Genomic DNA, 21681 nt, shown 5'->3' on the forward strand with positions numbered 1-21681 from the left:
CATTATACTACACGTAATTCACATTCAGTTATTTAATTTCACCATTAATTAAACATTAAAATGGTTAACTGTTTAAACTTTAACATGCACCCTCCGGTTTCTTTAAAAAACATTTAATATTCACTGCGTCATTGAGTCCAGGGCTATTACATTAAATGGGAGCTTTAACTGTCAAACTAGGGTTGTTGTTTACATTAACGTGTGTTCAAGATGTCCAGCATTTTTTGTTGCAATGACCACTAGACGGCTGTTAAAACGTATTAAGGAGCATCAGTATTATATTAGAAAGAAAGATACAAAAAGCGCTTTCTACAAAGACACCTTAAGATCTCCTAATTTAAAAAAAATCTTTTTTCTGTCATAGGGCAGGGGCAAATTGATTTAAGAGGTGGTGATTTAAAAACTTATTTAGAACAAAAAGAAGCCTCATGGCAAATTAGGTTAAAGTCCGATAGAAGCCCTGGACTCAATGAAGCAGTGAATATTAAATGTTTTTTAAAAAACGGAGGATATATTTTAATGTTTTAATTAATGGTGAAATTGAGCAATTGAATGTGAATTGGGTGTATATTTAAATGGAGTGAATTTCACTGTGAATTTGTATTCTAATAAAGTCTTTCTGACGAAAATGTCTAATGAATGGAGTGAACGCCAGTACTTTATGAATTTAGTTGCTGGCTTTAGTTGTACAAGGTTTTTGTTGTTGGTGTTGGATTTTCCTCAGATTTTGATGGAGAGGAAGTCTGTTCCACAGATGAAGGAGTCAATGGGACACAAAGCTATCCCTCCAATAAGTTCTGTTAATGTCACAGACCATGTTGAGACCTTGCATGTGGGTTGCGCGAGTGGAGTTTGACTTACAGATATGCAGCAAATCTATCAAGTCTTAGTCCGAGACGGCCTTGTATGCCAGACACAGGTTACCTCTGAGCAGTCTGTATGAGACTGAGTAGAGGGACAGGGCTTTTAGCCTATCTCTATAGGATAGGTTTTTGATACACTGGATTTTCCTGGAATTTCCTGGACAGGAACCTCTGTGGTCTGTCCAACTGCTGCATGTACTTGGCAAGGTACATGCCAAAGGGGGCATTGTATTCAATAATGGGTCTGATAAAGAAGGAGTACAGGAAGGAGTACAGGGATGTTATGACCTCCTTGTTCCTGTATGAAATATCCTTATAAGTAAGGTGGGCCATGTAGAAATCCATACATACAATGGAGGCAACATGGTGGTCAAATGTCAGGTTGCTATCAACCTGGGTGCCCAAGTCCCTCACAACTGAGTGTGTGCTTAGTACATTGTTTTTAATGTGATACTTAGTGGGGACCCCATTTTCCCCAAAGGGGATAATGATACATTTCTTGGCATTTAGTTTGAGACCGTGCTTCTTGCTTCTGGCACTAGTCATTAGTTTGGTTAAGGCCCTCTTGGAGGATGTTCACATCACTAGGGGAATTTATAAGAGTGCCCAGCATGCAGTCATCTGCAAACTTGGTCAGCCATGGACAACTGGTTTTGGCTTGCACCTCAGAAAGGTATATCCCAAACAATGGACACCCCAAAACTGATCCTTGGGGTACGCCACTTGTTACGGGTCTACTACTAGAAGTGGTTTCCCCTATTTTGGCTGAGTGGGTTCTATCATTGAGCCATTTAGCTACCCATCTGGTAACATATGGGTTGATGCCTAGCTGTGAGAGTTTATCTATTATGCAGATAGGCAGTGTACTACTTTGCCCTCATCCATGGCTTTGGTGACTATTTCATCAAAGGCAACTGAGTAACAGGAATGATCTCCCTTTGACAAGACCAAGCTGTGTGGGATCAAACGTTTGAAGGTTGCCAATGTTGTTGTTTATAAGGTCCATGATAATGCGTTCCATGGCCTTGCAGATCAGGCTTGTTAAGCTGATGGGCCTATAATTGCCTGGGTCACTGGATGCTCCACCTTTGTGCAGAGGGGTGATAGTGGCTGTCCTCCATTCTGTTAGGATGAAGACTGTGCACAGGATTTGGTTGAATAGGGTACCTAGCGGTGCTGAGAGCTCTTGCCTGAGTTCATGTAGGATACAACCAAGGATATTGTCGGGTCCCATGGAGGCTGTATTTTTTGCTTTTCAGAAGGCACTAATAACCTGCTCCCTGGTGATGAGGGAGGAACAAGTGCTGGGGATGTCCTGGTTTACTGATGGGGGGACAGGGGGTGAGGTTTTCACTGAACTTGTCTGCCAGCAGGTTGGCCATATCTATGGGGTTTGTGTATGTGGTATTTTTGACCACCAATTCAGAGCAGATTTAGGAGTTACCTTTGATATTGCAAATGTATGCAAAGAAGGCCTTGTGATTACCCTTAGTGGATGTGGCCAGTTTGGACTTGAAGTTAGCCTTAGAGGATTTCACCAGCGACCTTCAGATTTAGGTTTCACAACACAGTTAACTTCCCTTGTCTTAGGTTTGCTACAGTGCTGAATTATCCCATGATCTGCCTAAAGTATTTTTTCAGGTCACTGCTTCTTACATCTGGTTTACACATTATTGTCATCATTAACTTGTCCCTTAAAGAAGAGAAGGGATACCCTGTGTGTCCTTGTACACTCCGCCTCGTATCTTAAACCAGTAGGAGCTCCTACCATGCATGTGGCATGTCTATTCTCATTTATTATGAATGAGCTAGCTGGTTTCATTTTTGAAATTTGAAAAAGGCTGTTATTCTACAAAAATAACGTAATATGGACTATTTGAACACTGAGAGACCGAGAGACCGACCGTAGCAGTTATAAATGCTAAGTAAAGCACAAATTTAATATAAACATATTTCTGTGTACAGCTTCTCCAAGCAGTGGACTTGGCTTTGTTGTACTTGGTTCGCCACTTAGCCTGAGGTTCTTCTGTTTGGTCTTAAAATAAATTAAGGAACACTGTTATGGGAACTCACTGACAGACAAGCAAAGTAAATCAGACTAGCTCACACTCTGAGGACAGTTTGGGGACAGATCTAGCACTATCTGGATAACATCATTTTAGGAAGATGTAAGACTGACAGCACAGTGCTGTTTTATAAAGCACTAACAGGCAAGCAGTCTCCTATTATAGGCTGCAGGCAGCAAGGAAAATGTGAGAATTACATTTATAGGGCACATATCTCTCAACCTCCTAGAGTATGAAATCAGGACAAGGGCATTAATAATGGGGAAACAAAAGCCCAAAAATAGGGACAGTTTTTAAATATTGCTCTTACAAACGTAGAAAGTTGATAGAATACCAGGTTTTGTATTAACATGCATTTTCTGATGGGTAGAAAATCTGAAACTGAAATGTTTGTCATTATTTTCTGGGTCTATCCTTGATGATTTGTCAGTGATTTGCCAGAAAATCAAAATTTTATGAGAAACAGACCAAAACTATGAGGCAAAAATCTGGACATTCTGTGAAAATGTGTACAGTTGAGAGGTATGCCTAAATTAGGGCAATATACATGCATACATATGTCTCACCTAATCCATCCATCTCTGCTGGCCATCTTCATTTCCTCTTGTCTTCTTCCTGTCTCTCCCATATCTTCACCAAATTGTCTTCTACTTTCCTACAGATGTCCCCAAAACCACCATAATCTCTTCTCTTTGACATTCTTTGCAGTTATACCTATGGGCGTGTGCCACAGTTTAAAACAATCAATAATGTGAACTGCAGTTAAATATATTCTCAGAGTAAAATATAAAGAAAAATTGTAGAAACCATTTTTTGTACCATAGAACAAGGCATTTGCTGTCATCTTGACTGCTTATTCTACGTACATGCATACTCCTCTCCTTTTACCTGCTATGATTAAAAAAAATATTCCCCTGCCTTACACACACTGGCAAAATGCATATGCAGAACTCTTACAGTGTATGCCCAGAAATTAGCACATGCAACAGTGAAAAATATACATTGCTTGAAAGTACCAAAATACCGGCAAAAATAATTTGTGCCCAAGATTCCTTTGAAACAACATACATAGACTTTTAAAGCAGTATTGCTGTTGTGTTGTTTTGAAATGGAAAACAACAACCATATAACTGTATTAAGTGAGGTGATGATAATGTTTGATACCTCCATAACATTTTCAACAGTTTCTTTCTTTTTACAAAACAAAACAAAAAAAATCATTGCAGTATGTGTGTATTTGCAAAGAGATTCACAAGAATATGTGCAAATAAAATCTTCATTGAAGTACAACAACGCTGAATTTAATGTTTTTTTTTTCCAGAAAACTAATGGTTTGTTTGGCAAAATGCTGCTGCACGTTTACAAAATATTAAATTATAGCACTGGTGTTAGAAATTCTTTTAAGTGACACATATTGGCAAGTAAAGTCAATGTATTTGTTCAAATGGTTTCCCAAAACAGATCCAACTCTCTCTACTTGCATTTCTCATCACACCGTTTTAGTAGCGTAATTTTCCTTTAATCTAAGATTTAATAAAAGATTTTAATGAGTATTTATTTGTAAATAGTAAAAATAATAATAATAATAAAGCAGAAACTAAACAAATCCACTTCTGTTGAACTTGCCTGATCAGTTTTTTTTAATAAAGAAGTCTTAAGTTTAATTTTAATTTTGGGTGTATGATTATTACTGAAGACAAATACTGTAATGTTTGGCAATGGTAGCACTTTATCTCAGGTATTAGCTCAGAAATCAAAATTATCATTTTAGGGAACTGCACAAAGCACAGTGAACAAAAACGATTTACATTTTACCCAGATGTGAAAAGGCTTTCACCATATCTGAGGGCACAGGGATCAGGACACACACTTAACCCTCTAAAAAAACAATACAGACTGCAGTAGGATGAGTCAAAGAAGCAGTTACGATTTACACAACATTTTTGAATCAAAATCTAAATTTAAGAGTTTTCAATTATTACTAGGAACTGAAAAGTTCACAGTACTTCTGAAGAACAATGGCTTTTCCATTAGCTATTATCAAGTTTGTGCTTGAGTCTAGTATCTCTACACAAACACATAATAAGGAGATTTTGTGCTCTCAGTTCCACAGTGTACAAGAGTTCCACAGTGTTTGTTGTTCTAAAGAATATGCAGTTTCCGTTTTGCACACAGATCTTCACCTATAGAGTTTTGTTATATAACAAAGGCACAGTGTTTTTTCCTAACAATTTCCCTGTTTGCTTCCTTAAAGGCACATATAGTCTTGCAATGGCAGCTATGCCTTTTGAGGTACACTGGTGAACTGCCTTGCTATAAAACTGTTCTTGTTTTTAACAGTCCTGCCAGACTCACAGTATCAGGTGTACATTTGCCTTCAGACAGCCTTTTCTCACCAACTATTTTTAAGCATATACCAAATAGGCTTTATAGTGTATCGTCCCAGCCCTGTGCCTCAGTCTAGTCCCCATTCATCCAGTTTCCCCATATTTATTTGTACGGTAATGCCTCCTCACAGATTTTGTGAAGGCCTTTCTAGTTAAAATGTAACATGCAGTGGGCATGAACATGCCCTATGATCCATATCCATTACTGCAGCATTCATTTTATACAGATACAGAATACAGATCAGATACATAAAGGTAAAGTTGAGTGCTAACAAATAATTTTAAACATCAGTTTATAATGAAAACATTAAACAGCAATTTTTTCTGGCAGTAGCATTTGTAATCAGTTGCTATACTGCAATGTACCAACATGAATTTTTTTTTTTTCAAAATCTGAATTATTTTATATGTTTCAGTTGATAGTGTGAATGCAGATGGTTCCACTCTTCATGCAGGACAACATGAGTTTCCATTCAGCTTTCAGCTACCTGCAGTGTAAGTATAAAAATCCTAAAAATATTTCAGAAACACTTAAAATAAAGATGTTCTTGTGTAATATAGATAATGGGTGTACCAAGGTCTGACTTTGAAACACAGGAAATGTGGAACATTTAATTTCTAACAACGGTCATACCAATACTTAGTTGTATGCCTGGAGCAAGGGTGTAGCCAGGTATACTCTCTCTACTCTACTGAGTAAATTTTTGCTGAGCGTCATATCAACATTTTTTAGGTCATTTTATGTCTACAACTTTCTATTTGAATGCCAATAACAGATGCAATATTGCTAATCTAAAAATAATATTTGTAATAGTTTTAGGAGGAACAGCTGAAAATACTACTTACATTTATTAAGTGCTGGGGCCAGCATTTTGAGAGATGTATTCATTTTTAAGTGAGTACAAATTAGAATGTGCTTGCTACACCCCTGGTCTGGAGAAGACTAAAATAAACTTGATAGTTGCTGTTTGTATTTTGTAAAGTATATCTTTGCATTTTTGATTAGTATTTCAGAAAAGCATCTCAGAGCAATCAGATGACATTCTTTATCAGTGACATATGCAATGTACTCCAAAAGCACAAATGTTTCAAACATATCTGTTATGCATGCTGAAGAAGTAAGCAAACATTTTCATTTGCATGTTTATGGACCACTGCCTAGATTTACATTCATTGCACATATAACAATAAAATCCTTATGACATACAACTGGAAACTTTAATCTCCCATTCAGCATTAAAAATAATGGCTCTGCAGAACAGTAATTTTGGCCTTGGCTGTGGTCCACATTAATTGGGGTTCAGTAATGGTTCTACTACTGAATAAGGCAGCAGGGAGAGTAGGAATCTATGGATGACAGCAGCTCATCCAGTCTAGTTTGAGACCACCATCAAAATCCTGCTACAGGAACACTAACTAACTGGGATAGCCTCATTAGTGCAGAAACTGTTCCGGGAATTCATGACAGTATAAGTCTGGAAGCCATGGTGGTACAGCGGTAGTGTTGTTACCTCACAGCAAGAGGTTCTCCTGTTCAATTCATGGCTGAAGTGCCTTCTGTGTGGAGTCTGCATGTCCGCCCCATGGTCGAGTGACCTCCAAAAGACATGCGTGAATGGGCGTGCCTTCTCTGAAGATTGGGCATCGGGCTGGCAACTCGGCACCATAAAATATCTACTGCCAATCATTAGCGGACCGGAGTTCCGCTGTGGCAACCCGTAACTGGGAAAAGCCGAAAAGACAAACAAACATAAGCATGTCAAGAAGTGTACAGCACTTTAGCTGAGGACCATATGCATTTATAAGTATGCACCCACACTGGTCTGCATTGTACTCATACCTCTCAATTTCTTAGAGCAAGAAATCTGGACAAAGCCATAAATAATAGGGGTACAAAGGCTCAAAAATAGGGCAAATTTTAAATATTGCTTTTAGAAACTTAGAAAGTTGATAGAATAACCGCTTTTGCATTAGCAGTGAGATTTTGAAGGGTATGAAGTCTGAAACTCAAATGGCTGTCATTATTTTCTGACTTCAACCCTTATTGATTTGCCAATGATTTGCCAGAAAACCACAATTTTATGAAAAATGGACCAAAATATGAGGCAAAAATCTCGACATTCTTCAAAAATCTGTACAGTTGAGAGGTATGAATACTTTCTGTTGTGGATAAACTGCTAGATCTATGCACCACAGCTGCTTTTTTTTAATTTAAATTTGTTTGGAGTGCATAAACTTTATATCACAGCATCTGTTTAACAGATCCTACCTGATCATTAAATGATTTCATCTTATTCTTTAGGCATTTACAGTACCATGGATTTTGTAGTTAAAGGGAATCCTATCTGTAGGCCAGTGTTCAACTGCGGGTGTGAAAATAAATAAAAAGACAAAACAATTATTCTTACACGTAAGTGTTTGTATCTGACAGTAAAGTCAAGTAAGAGCCCAGCATTTGCACAACTGGTACTGAGCATTCAGAGGGGCAGATTTTCATCTAAGCAGTGGATAGCTGAGAAACTTGAGGAGACTGAAATTTCAGTTACATTACTTATACTTTAGTACCCGACTGGCCTAAATGAGCTAATGTGCATATGAGGGTTCACCCAGGTGTTTGTATATTGATGTACTATCACGATCAGTGCTCCGAGAACAGAGCAGGTGTGCGCTGTATTGGAGTAGTAGAGGTTGTATGTACTTCTCAAGTCCTAATCATTTATTTATAGTCAATAATTACTGTATTGGGCCTGATCTATCACTGTTGAAGTAGGATAAAGATTTTTGATTCAATGGATGGAAATTATCTTCAGGATAGAACTAAGAACTGAAAGGAATGCCAAATTAATATCTTACTATCCTCAAAAATGATGACGTTTTAATGTAGTTGATATTTTAATTTTCATTAAACATCAGATACATATTTCATATTATGTTAACACGGTGTAGGTTAGTGGATGGATGATTTTTATTTATTTATTGTTTTTATCTTTACTGGGAAAGTCCAACTGGGCGCAAGTTCAATGTTTAGTGGAGGCCTGGGGAGAAATGCTCCATTTTACAGACTGAGTAGAAGATTTACGTAATAAATGTACATACATACATAAACTACAATCATATGACAGTTAATCAAAACATAATAACTGTACATACATAGAATAGCAAATGAACATACGCAGAACTGTAAGGATATGACAGTTAATGAAAATTTGTTAAATGAAAAATACAGTAAACTATTAGCTAATTTCAAGCTTCTAAAAGTCTAGTTACTTTCAAATGGAATCAGCTGAAAATATATATTGAGTAGGCAACTGAAGTAATTATAGGATGAAGATGATAGTCCGATAGTTAGAGATTGTGAAGACATAGCTGCATTATGGACAGAGTGGTGATGGTAAGGGTTTGGAGATTGTCCAGCAATATCACATGAACATAGTTGGCAACTTAGGTAATACTTTAGTTGAGTTTTAAATGATTCTAGAGAATGTTCTTGTCATATTGCTAGTGGGATGGAGTGCCAGGATTTTGTGAGGTTGTGGGAAAGTAGTGATTTGTCAGCAGAATTGTTGGGTTTCAGTACATGTTATAGGCATTTGTTCAATCAACGCAGTGGCCTGGAAGGGTTTTATGTTTGTATGAGGTTGGAAATGGATGGACGGTTGGTAGGTTTATACACAATTATTTGGAAGGTTGGCAGTGAATCATGCTGTTATATAGTAGCACTGCTCACGTTTGTTTAGCAAATCAATTTTGGACAGGAGAATGAAAACAAAATTTTATGCTACATTTTGAGATAGGGAAGTGGGAATTTTCTGCAGTCTGCAATGCAGCATTCATCTGAAACTTTTGTTAAGATGCTGTATTTTTTCTTTCATTGTATAATTTATGATTATATTTTAAATGTGTTGCACTGTCTGTAAACAGTTGATTACACTATCATCTGCTGTTTTTCTCTGAAAGGGGGTTGTTGCTCAGGGGCTACCTAGTTCAGAAATTTAAGATAAAATGAATCATAACATTCACTTCACTCTTTTCTCTTGACAAAACCTGCTGAGCGTAATTCATTGCAATGGGCCACCAACTCTTTGCTTTAGAAATGAGGAAGTAAGACAGGTGGCAGTCCAATGTGTGATAACAAGTATTTAGTGCTGAGGACTTGACTCTTGGTTCAAAAGTGTCCTAGTAACATAATTTTACCTTGTTTTCATATTTATTATAATGAAAAGTGATACTTAGACATGTCTTGCAAGAACAGTGAGGCACTTTTGGATAGACTGCAGAAAATATAGCAGGAAGGTGATCAGTCTGAAAGTGAAAATGAACATTAGGAAATATAAGTGCATAGATTGTTTCTAGCATTTTTAGGACAGATTAAGGGAATTCAGAGTAAAAGAATGTGGGAAAGTATTTTTGTGAAAATGACAGAAATTATAATAGAAGAGACAGAAGCAGGGAAGAGACAGTAGGATGATGGAAGTATTTTTTCTGCAGGAGTGTAGGTTTGCCATTTTGTAGAAACTGAGTTTATTTTTATGTATTTTCATACGTGTTAAATTACCAGGTAAATCTAAATGTGCAAAGCCCCTTTTCAGTGGCGGTCCTGGCAGAAAAAAGTATACATTATGTACATATGCATAGTCGATTAACATTAGCTAACAATAAAAATATACTGTATAACATAGAGAAATACATAATTTAGCAGCTGCTCACCATATTAAGTACACTATGTAGTCATTACACAGTGCTAAAGTCACATATCTGTAGAACATTCAACATTATTTTACAGTTTATGTATAATGTCACACTGAAATTTTACTACACAGACATTAGATGAAGCATATGTATATTTTATCCAAACAGATATTCATTTTTGACCTGTAAATTAGTGGCAAGATGTGTACATTTCATTATTTTTATTTGGTTTGGCTGCACAAGGAATCATGTTGGTAGAAGGGCAAGATTATTTTGTTGATAGGATACAACTGGAATTTTAAAATGTAGATAGGATAAGGTTAGAAAGAGAACAGGTCTTAGTAATGGGGTGTTAAAAGTCCAGGACCATTTTTGATATGCATATTAGATGTGCTGATCAACTCTTAATGTTATACCAATGTGTGTTTTGTACCAGCTCAGTTGTAGTACTATTGATTGATAATATTTAAGTCAAGGTAGTCTGGTTGCTGGGTTGGAAGTGAGTATACCATTAATTTACCTTTCTTTGGATTTAGTTGTGGAGTAGTTTAGATTGCAGTAGCTAGTTTTTTTTTTTTTTGTCAAAGAATGCTGTACATCGTCTTGGAGCTGTGTGACTGAACAAGCTGCACATATTAGTTCTGAGTCATGTGCATAATGGATTATATTCGCTGGGTAAGAGGATATATGTATTTCATCTATAAATTTATTAAAGAGTAAATGTCCATAATACTGAACCATTTGTGGCACACCTGATGTTGTTTGCTAAGGAGATGTAGGGAGGGTGGCCTAATGGTTAAGGTATTTGCCTTACAAACACAAGGTGCAAGGTTTGAGTCTCACAAAGGATAATCGGCTAGGCTTAAAATGACTCGCAAGGGCAGTTAGCTTAGTACTAATCTATGAATCACAGCTCCTCTGCCCAAAATCATGGTATGTTGTGTGGCTAAGGTAATTGTACTGCTTGTGAGGTCCAATTCCTTGAGTCTAATTGACAGTATAGGATGTGAAACTATATCATATGCTTTGGTTAGGTGTAAAATAAGGAAAACACCACTTCACCTTGGCTTTATCTTTCATAAATATAGTTTATGAACATTAGTAATGCTGTTTCTATGCTGTGGCCAGATGTAAAGTCCATGTTGTTTTATGGAAAGCAGTTTGGTCTTTGTTAGGTAGTTGATGAACTATAGGTGAATTTTCAGGTATTTTAGATAGAGAGGACAACATGTCTATATAGTACTATATATATCATAAGGGATGAACAGGAGGAAAGAACAGAAAGTCCAATGTTAATATGAATATATTGTTTAAATTATTATTGGATGTTTAGGCATTGTTTTACAAAAGTACACCCCACCCAAACCCCACATAACAGTCTGTACAAGGCAATTTTTTTTCACTATACTTGACTAAACATGAAGTCTCCCATGTTCTTAGTAATGAAACAAAATACAACACTCTGACATTCTGTACACAGGGCCGGCACCACCATTAAGGCAAATTAGGCATTTGCCTAGGGCGCAGATCATGAGGGGGAGCAGCTGGGTGGCTTGTAGTGAGTATTCGCGGAACTCGGAGCAGCACACATGTGTGCTCGAGTTCCACTTTAACTAAAAAAAAAAACACACCATTGCTGGACTGCTTTAAAAACAGTCCGGATTAACTAGAGACTGCAGGGATCAACAGGATCAATTTCTGACCAGGGGTCTGAGTCCGATTGGACTGTTTAGTCAGCAGCCACATACGTGAAGTGGTTGTTGATTAGTCCTATTGCTCTCATGCTGTCTTCCTGCTCTTTGCATTGAGTAAAGCAACAAGCGAGAGTGAGATAGTAGGGTGGAGTCTTCTTCTGAGGTGAGGTGTACGTGAATTTTATTACTGCTAATTAAAAATTAATCCGCAGACCATAGTGACAGCAGGTAGTTCAGGTAAGTGTGAAAAAAATGGGTGCTACTTTTTTCCAGCAGGGCCGACCAAATCCCAGTGCCAGTTATGTAGAATTCAGTAAAGCATCTTTTAGGGTTCTTAAAAAGCAGTGAACAGGCACTCTCCAATGACCAAGTTCTAAAGGTATAATCTGAACCATTGGCAATAAAATTCAATACCAGTAACAGTCTTAACATGAAGACCAAGCAGAGATGCCTGGTGCCATGCATAATGAACCATCAGCAAAAAATCAGTATTGCAAATAGTCTCCTCTAAAGTGTCATAAAATAGATTTTACTATAAATCAGAGACCCAAGATTGCTCTATAAAAATTAGGCAACAGTAGCAACAAAAAGTAGACAGAGAAGTTTAAACATAGTCAGATCAATATCCAAGGTAGTAGCAGTGCATTAAGGTAATGATTGCACTATACTGTTCAATGTCTTTCAATGCCATCATAAGAATAATGTAAAATATATAAAATATCACACAGAATAATGTGCCATTATACAAAGTAAACAATAAATGGCAAACAGCACAGCAAATTTAGAGCAAATGCACATTGCTTTCCTGTGCAGTTAGCAGTCAAAGATACTGTTTTTATGCACATGCACCCTCAGAAAGTTAGAACTCTTGAGCTGAAACAGATGAAGAATTTATCAAGGTCATTAGAGCAGAACAGTGTGTTATTATGTGCCAAGATGGCTGTTAGCTGCAGTGTGGAAAAATAATGGCTCAGATGCTATCATTTTTCTAAGAGGTATGCATGTGTCTTGTGTATTAAGCTTATTAACCTCAGTTTACAGATGACCTTCTTCTGGCACTTGTTGGACTGCTCAGATCTCCCTTGCTAGGTAATCTGTTGGTCTGCACAGATATCCTAAAACAGGTAATCTTCAAAATTAACTCTCTGCTGTCTTTGTCCATTTTCAGTGGAGTGAGCTGTTTTGGTGTGGGAGTTCTTCTGATTGTGTCTCTTGACCTCCAACTAAATCTGGTCCTGCATTGGTACTATCTACTCTTTAGTAACCACAAAGTAGAGGAAGAAAGATATAACCATAGGAGTAAGTATATCCATGCTCATGGCAAGCTTTAGTATCCTTAGGCAGACAAATCAGGAAACATATTTCATCCTTCTGTCTGATATGTGACCCCATCTACCTTGTGACATCCTTAGCATTTTGAAATGATGTGTCTTCTTAGCTAAAGACTATTTAGCTGATACCTTGTAAATTATATTTGGGCACATTCTGCTTTTTCCACTATAACCATCAGAGTCTGTCGTCCACTTAACTGGAAAAATTTGTTCAACAGTAGAAGGTTAATGTGAGGAGGTACAGGTGACATCTGATCACAAAAGCAGTGTCCTTTGTCACACCATATGCCTTGCAAAGGCCTTTTCAGCCACAACTCTCAACTTCTTTGCTAAAGAATCAGGCACAACATCAAAATATGCACAAGAAAAAACAGCCACAGCAAACAAAACAAATCTCCACACTCTGCCACATCACAAGTAAAGAGCTTTCTCTGAGTCTGCTTCTTGGACTCAGCGTCTGCATAGGTTTGAGGGCATGTCACCTTCTAAATGACGCACATGTGAGTTATCCATAAATTCTGTCCCTCTTTCAAATGACTGCTTGCCTAAATACAGAAATGAGTGATATGTGCTTCTTATGCATATTTCCTTAGCACATGTACTTTAACTACTTAGTGCATCACCTATAGCAATCTATTCATTGGAAGCCTTTGAGACATCCACTTGATATGATGGCATTCAAATGGAGAAAAGTGTCAAGGAGTACTTAATTTTATGCCATCTAGATTATAAATATTATAGTATATTAGTACTTGTTATGAAACAATGCAACAGGTACAGTTTCTAACAGGACCTTTAGTGAACCCACTGCTGCTGTTGTCAGTATTAAATACTTATGAGTACTTAGTGAATTAATAGTGCATATAGCTGTAAAAAGCCTTAACTTTTGTAAGAACATCCATAAATGGAGGAAAAGATTTAGCATGCAGACAGAATCATATTTCTATGGCTAAATCATGTTAGTCAAAAAGTAGGATAGGGATTAATACATGTCTTGACACAAAAATAAATACAGTATTAGGGCAGATCTTGGTACTGTTGACTTAGCATCAGAACTCACAAGAGACTCTCCAGCGATAATACCAGTACAATGCTATGCAGTGCTTGGCAACTTAACAACTAGCTTTTGGTTTAGAAACAGTTACACAAATTATCCCTTAGCTAAGCAGCAAGCATTCCTGAAGTCCTCTGTATTAACATATGTTTTTAGAAGCTATAAAATGTTATATTGCTTCCTATAAGACCAATATTATCTTAAAGCTTACATCTGTTTGCTTATGCCAGTGACAAGAAACTGAAAGTAACAGATATGAGCATTTTCACTTAAAACATTACTGATGATTTCGCTAGTCATGACAAGGGATGATGGGTCACCCCCACAAAAGATGACTATTAAAGTGAAAGAAGGTGAATGCTATGCATTATGAGTTGATAGATTTTAGGGGCTGTTAATGACTTTCTTTACTACTATTATTATTATTATTATTATTATTATTATTATTTTTATTATATTTTTTAATTTAATATCCTGTCAGGAGTCAGATACTAGGTCTGAAGTGTGTTCTAGGTAGCCATTTAAGGATGACATATTTTTCTTAACTAATATCATTCTGTAGGGGTAGTCAAGATAAACAGGACTGTCTGTTAATGTTTTGTTGTTGAAACAAGCTGTACTCTTGCATGAGTACAGTGTGTGTGGCTGAAGTAAGATCACATGTTAGGTCTTGCTATGTAATGTGAAGGAAATACAGTAATGTGGCCTTTATTTTTGTTATTTTAAGCATACTAGGCTCAAAGCAGTTTCTCTGGGTAGGCGGTTGGGATGGGGCAATGCATATGTGCAAATGACTGCAGTTCTGTTTTTCTTTACAAGAGTAATGTGCATTTTACTGAAGTAAGATCGACCTCAAGCTATGAACTCTTAAGTATTGTTTGTGTGAAAAAAAGTATACTTAACTTAATGACAGTGTCTTCTTTTTTGTTGTTTTTGTTTTTGTATTTAACCTCGCAAGATCAAGTCATATACTGTAGTTGGGGTTGTGAGTGGAGATTGAGGCTGTGTGAATGGAACAAATGGCCTGGTTGCTTACTGTTTCAGTTCTGCAAAGCTAGGATTACATTACTTTTCTGGCTGTACTTTACGATAAATATAAAATAATTAGCAAGTTTATGAGTAATTATTTATGAGTTATTTCATATCTGTTTATGTATATGCTAAATGTTTGTTTAAAAGTGTTTTCAATGTACTGGAGCTTTTCTCCCCACACATATGTTGAATTTTTTTTTTTTTTTTTTAGTTAAAGCTGATTGCAGAAACTCGGGTAAACAAAATTAAAACAAATAAAATGAAATGTGTGCTTTTTTCTAGTATAGTTAGCTATGACCAATACAAAACGATCATCTGGAGCTCAGAACTGAAAAAGAAAAGCAGAGAAAGCGAAGGAACTAGCAAAGCAAGAGGGTTCTTTCTTGAAATATATTTACACATGAAAAATAACTGAAGAATAAGAATGTGACCACTGTCTCAGTGAAACATGGAATATTTTACTTCTATTACAAATGATATTGATCCAAAAACAGATGTTTCTCAAGTTAGAGAAAAAGAAAATATTGGAAAAAGTGATAAAGAGGATGCTACTGTGCCTAATCTAGATGATAGTGTCCTAGCAAACTGGCCTCCTCATTGCAATGATCATTTTTGACAGATTTTAGTACAAAATGGACCACAGCAGATTATAACGTATGATTTTCTCAAAGACCCACAAAAAAGAAGATTTTTTTCTGACACACTACCAAAGATTACTGCCTAATGGTGAAAAGGTACACCATCAATGGTTAATATATTCAATTTCAAAAGATGTCGTTTTTTGTTTTTGCTGCAAGTTATTCAACACAAAAGGTACATTGGAATCAGGTTCAAAAGATTGGAAAAACATTGGAGCAACTCTGTCTTTACTTGAAAGGAATACTTTTCATTTAAATAACTGTCAGACCTGGAAAGAACGTGATTTGCGTTTATCAAAAGAGTCGATAGTGTTAACCAGCAAAAAATCAAAGAAGAAGAATACTGGCAAAAAATATTGGAACGTCTCACTGCTTTGGTCAGTTTACTTGGCACTCAAACCCTGGCATTTTGTGGTACTAATGAAAAGTTGTACAGTGCCAATAATGGTAATTTTTTAATGTTTGTTGAATATCTAGCCCTTTTTGACTCTGTAATGAATGAACATTTAAGCAGAGTCAACAATCAAGAAATAATGATCAATTACTTTGGAAAGGATATTATGAACTTATAAATAGCCTAGCAGGCAATATTTAAAAAAGAAGAGCTTGTCACTCGTGAAATAAGCAAAATGCTACTCAGTTATCTTGGATTGCACACCAGACATTAGCCATACTGAACAGATGACAATGATTGTACATTTTTTTGATGTTATCAAACCCTCAGATAGTGAGATGTTCGAGCCCGAGGTAATAATAAGGGAACATTTCTTAGGATTTGTTCCACTAGAGGAAATTAAAGGTTCCTTCATGGCAGAAACTTTGATTGAACAGCTTGAACAAATTTCCAATTGAGAATCTCTGTGGTCAAGGATATGATAATGGAAGTAATATGAAAGGCAAAGTAAATGGTGTACAAAAGAGAATTCTAGACATAAATCCACGAGACGTTTTTGTTCCCTGCAATGCACACTCCTTAAACGTAGTGGTCAGTGATGCATCTAGTTTCTTCACTTTAGTCCAGCAAATTTATAACTATTTCTCTGCATCAATTCATCGTTGGCAAGTTTTATGTAGCCATGTCTTAGACTTAACCATTAAACCGTTAAGTGAAAGAAGATGGAACAGTTGGATTGACGCTTTAAATTCACTAAGGTATCATCTTGGTAGTATATATCATGCATTAATGCAAATCTTTGATGACCCAAGACTAAAAGGTTCACTGGCTAGAAATAATTCCCACATCAAATCAAATGCCCTTGCTGATGCAATTTGCAAGCTCCAGTTCATGGAATCTCTTGTTGCATGGTATAACATTCTTTGTGAAGTAAATATTACTAGCAAAGCATTGCAAAATAAGGAAGCTGATTTAAATTCAGCAACAAAACTTCAAATAACCAAGAAGTATCTTTTAACGTGCAGAAGTGATAAGGGTTTTTAAACAGGTTTTGGTTGATGCTGCTGAAATTGCCAAGGAACTAGAAACACAACCAGACTTTGATACAGAACAAGTTAAAAGGAGGAGACAAAAACAGCAGTTTGAATATGAAGCTCAAGATGAGACACCGCAACATCCTAAGTGCAAATTTAAAGTAGGCTTTTACTATTTTGTCTTAGACATGGCTATCCAATCTATTGAAGAGAGGTTCCAACAAATAGAACAGTATAATATTCTATTTGGCTTTCTGTTCAATGTATACAATATCAACAAAAAGGAACCTGCAGATACTGTGTACTAACTGACTGCAAAAATTAAAAAAAATGCTTTGATGCATAATTCTATCAAAGATATTGATGCTACAGATCTCTGCTGTGAACTTCAAGCACTAGCTCAAAGACTTCCAAAGTCTATGCCACCACAAAAAGTACTTCTCTTCATAGCACATAAACATTGGTCGAGTGTGTACCTAATGTTTTCATTGCCCAAAGAATACTGCTAACACTTCCAGTTTCAGTGGCAAGTGATGAATGCAGTTTCTCAAATTTAAAACTTATCAAAACTTACTTGCGCTGAATAATGTTGCAAAACAGACTTGTAGACTGGGCAACAATTTCAGTTGAATTAGGCCTTGCTTCCACACTGGATTTGAAGGATTTAGTGAACAATTTTGGGAAGCAGAAGGCAAGAAAAATAAAATTTTGATTATGTAATCCATGTGTAATTTTTTGTGTGATAAATATGTCAATGAATATGTCAATTTAAATCATTCTTTCCTTTTTCTATAATTTCAATTAAAAAAACAAAAGTAACTTATCTGTAAAACAAGGGGGGCCTAATAAGTTTTGCCTAGGGTGCAAAATAACATAGCACTAGCACTGTCTGTACATAGTTTACTTTGAGAACATTTTATCTTATTTTCCTGTAGTGAAAGCCACTTTGACTGAATTTTTATTTATTTTTTACCATGTAATGGTAGTACCTGTGCTGTCTGTAAATATCCAACAAATGAAGGATTTTCAACCTGTTGTGGGGATTTTAATTGACTGTTTAGACTTTAAAAACTTTGTGTAATCTGTTTTGACAAAATGTGCAGATATCCCACACATACTGTTTGCAAACACATGTCGTTTCTGACGAGCTGATAGTCTAGCTCACAAATATAACTTTTGTTTTCTGTGCGCTTTTACAGAGGGGCAGGCCCCCTGAACCCCCCTGTCTATATAAATGGAAAAGTATAAATAGAAAATAGAAATATGCCAACTCCAAGATCGCACTGCTTTGAGGAAGAGGGTAAACTACTTTAGACAATGAATATTCATGATGCCACAGGCAAATTTGCAGTACGTGTCACTCGTGCATCATTAGCATGCTACATCAAAGCCATTAGGCATGTCAGTCAATCTGGTCACACCCATTCATGCATGAAATGGCCGCAGGAGGGTTACTGTTATATAACATCACCAAAGTTTATATATGAAAGGTGTGCCGTCTGTCTGTGGAGAGATAGCATAGACTTATTTTATGTGTTCAATGTGTTGCCAGAAAGTGAAGATTATTTCTTTATATTATCCAATCAATCTCTTTACCCCCTCCTAGTTCTTTAATTAAGAAATTTAATTCTGTGATACATACATTTTTATGGTTCCCTATAAGACCTAGAATAGCCTTATCTTATCACATGAAAAATTGGGAAAATGGGGGTATAGATTTGCCTAATTTGGAAATCTACTCAATTTCTGCAATGGCTACATTTATTTCTCTTCTTATAGATATTAAATGCGCTGTTAAATGGAAGAACATTCTAGAAATATTAGTGAGTGATGCAATAAAGTATAATAAAACACAGAAATTAATGTTGTTTAATAACTCCTTTATCTGGATCTTAAAATATTATTTTTCCACTTATTCTTCTCAGAATTTTAGAACAAATTATATAATTCATCTTTTGATATCATTTAGAAACTATTTATATAAGTTCAACTTGTATAAAGATTGGCTATTTCTCATATTCCCTATAGCCTACACGCAAGGTGCTATATTTTCTTCTGATTTTATGAAAATGTTTTCTTTTCAACAAAAAAATAAAATGTTTTGGTCACAAATGATATCTAATAATGATCTGAAATCCATTAACTTACTGAAGAAGGAACATGATTTTGACACAACATCCTGGTTGGATCTACACGAAAGTAGAAAATATGTATCTAATAAACTTGACTCTATGACTTTATCAACTAAAAGTTCAGTTCCTAAATTAATTTAATATATGGTGCTGTCTATAAGTCATAAATCACCAACTAAAAACATTTTATCTCACTTATGTAAGGCAATTAAGCTAGATCTAGATAATGTATCAGATAATTATTGGAATTATTTCTCCTTAATTAATAATCGTCCCCCAACAGAGAATGACAAATATCATATATTACAATCTGCTAGTGTAACCACTTCTTCACTAAGATGGAAATTTTTCACATGGAGATATTTGCATAGATCTTTTATAACCCCACTCTCTTAAGCAGATTTAATAAGAAAAATGTTAACTGCTGGAGGTATAATAAAGTAGTTAACGCTGATTGGGCCCATATGGTATTTGATTGTACAGAATTAAATCATTTCTGGAAAGACAATCACTTTTTACAAACAATTTTCACAGATAATTTTTTGCTCTCAAAATCTTTAGTTTTAACACTCCTGTTCCTAATTGTATTACAGAAACTAATCAGCCTCTGCTCTGGTCCATTTTATCAGTAGTCAGGAAAACGGTTACAAGAAACTGGAAGTCTAAATCTTCTCCCTCAGTAAATGAATTCAAAAATCTACTTTTTGAAGTATGTAATTTAGAGATATTGACCAAAAGAGCGAGATCCTCTAGGAATACTATTGTAAATAATATGTGGAAGAAAGTTTCTTTGTTATATAAATAATTTAATAGTAATGTATCAATATTTATTAGAATTTTAATTTGCTGATATGCATTTGTGGAAAGTGTCATTGTATATAGTTTAAATGTTTGTTTTTTCTTCATTGTCATTAGTAAGCATATTCAAAATTGTACATAACTCAAGATAATGTTTGTTTTATCTATTTCAATTCAATAAAACTGTTTTTTTAAAAAAAAGAAAGTAAAGATATAGTACAGATTCAGTATACATGAGTGATGCACTGTCTGACTGTAAAGACGTAGGCCATTGTTTATTATATATCAATAATGTACTTTCTGACTGTGAAGAGACAGCCCAGATTTGTCGGACTATTAAGATGTAGCCCAGATTCAGTATATGTGAATGATTTACCTGTTTGACTGTGAAGAGATTGCCTATGTTCAGCATATGTGAACAATGTGCTATCTGAGAAGAGACAGCCCAGATTCATTATATGTGAATGATACTGTCTGACTATGAAGAGAGAGCCCAACTTTGTTATATGTGAATGATGTGCTGTCTGACTGTGAAGATGTTGCCCTGATTCATTATATTTGGTAGATGTACTTTTGACAGTGGAGAAACATCCCAGATTAATTATATGTGAATCTTTTGAATAATCATTCTTCACAAAAACTCTGCTTTCTCCCACTTTTAGTACTTTTTATTTCTGCCACAGTTTTGTCAGAATCAACTAATTCTGCTGGTAGGATTCTGTCTTTATTATTAGAGGTCTAAGTTGCTTTCTCATAACCAGGTTTAGAGCATACACATGATTTGCCCTTTCAATTAATAACTCCTGCTGTGGAATAATACTCCAGTTGCCTATTTGTGCTTTCATAAAATTAATACAATCTGTTCCTTCCAGCTTCTCTGGTACAGCAAAAAATCTCAGGTTTTCCAAACATGCCACGTCCACTAATTTATATTATTTTTTCAAACATCTCTTCTTGAGCAGCCTTATATTCAGCCAGCCTTTTCTTCATTTCAACCTCTGATTTTTTTTCAGTTTTATCACCTCATCTGAATATGTGTTTAAAGCTTCTTCCATTTTTCCAGCCTTTAGTTGTTTGAATTGATATATTATACTCCATCAGTGTTTTGTTTATTTAATCAGGTCTGTGTGCAGTTGTCGTATACTTTCCTCTAGGTTACTGGAAGTCATGACTGGAGCTTGCACCACTTTTTGTTGAACAGCTGCAGTACTTTTTGCAGTCAGTGTTTTTTCCTCACCTTTTGTAGCTGATTTTCTCATAGGTCCTCTGTATTTCTTTTTCTTGGCATCCAGGCAGTACACTTACTACCCAGTTATTGAAATTTACCTAGAAATATAAATCCACTGGCTTTCTCTGCTACATTTCTGTTTTCACACTGGGAGAGCTAGAATTAAACTGTTTCTCAGCGTGCAGCCATCTTGGAAGTCTTGAAGTTTGATTTTTGATATGATTATTTTAGGACTTTTTGGGGCTATTGATTGACCCCCACACCTTAAAAATCTGCACTGGTTACTGTTTCTGCCTCATAACACTTCATATTAGGCTAATGTGCCTTCTGTGTAAATTTTG

General features: G+C 35.8%; 1 protein-coding gene across 1 annotated transcript in view; it reads left to right on the plus strand.

Moving 5' to 3' along the window:
* LOC122795808 (arrestin domain-containing protein 3-like) overlaps window positions 1–21681 on the plus strand; it is a 492470-nt gene that overhangs the window by 313689 nt on the left and 157100 nt on the right. The window contains exon 4 of the mRNA XM_044064144.1: window positions 5733–5811. Coding sequence (XP_043920079.1) covers window positions 5733–5811 — 79 coding nt within the window. The remainder of the gene's footprint in view (window positions 1–5732; window positions 5812–21681) is intronic.

This window comes from Protopterus annectens, chromosome 2.part2, assembly GCF_019279795.1.
Source record: "Protopterus annectens isolate FY-2018-M chromosome 2.part2, PAN1.0, whole genome shotgun sequence".
In the NCBI taxonomy this organism is placed as follows: Eukaryota; Metazoa; Chordata; order Ceratodontiformes; family Protopteridae; genus Protopterus; species Protopterus annectens.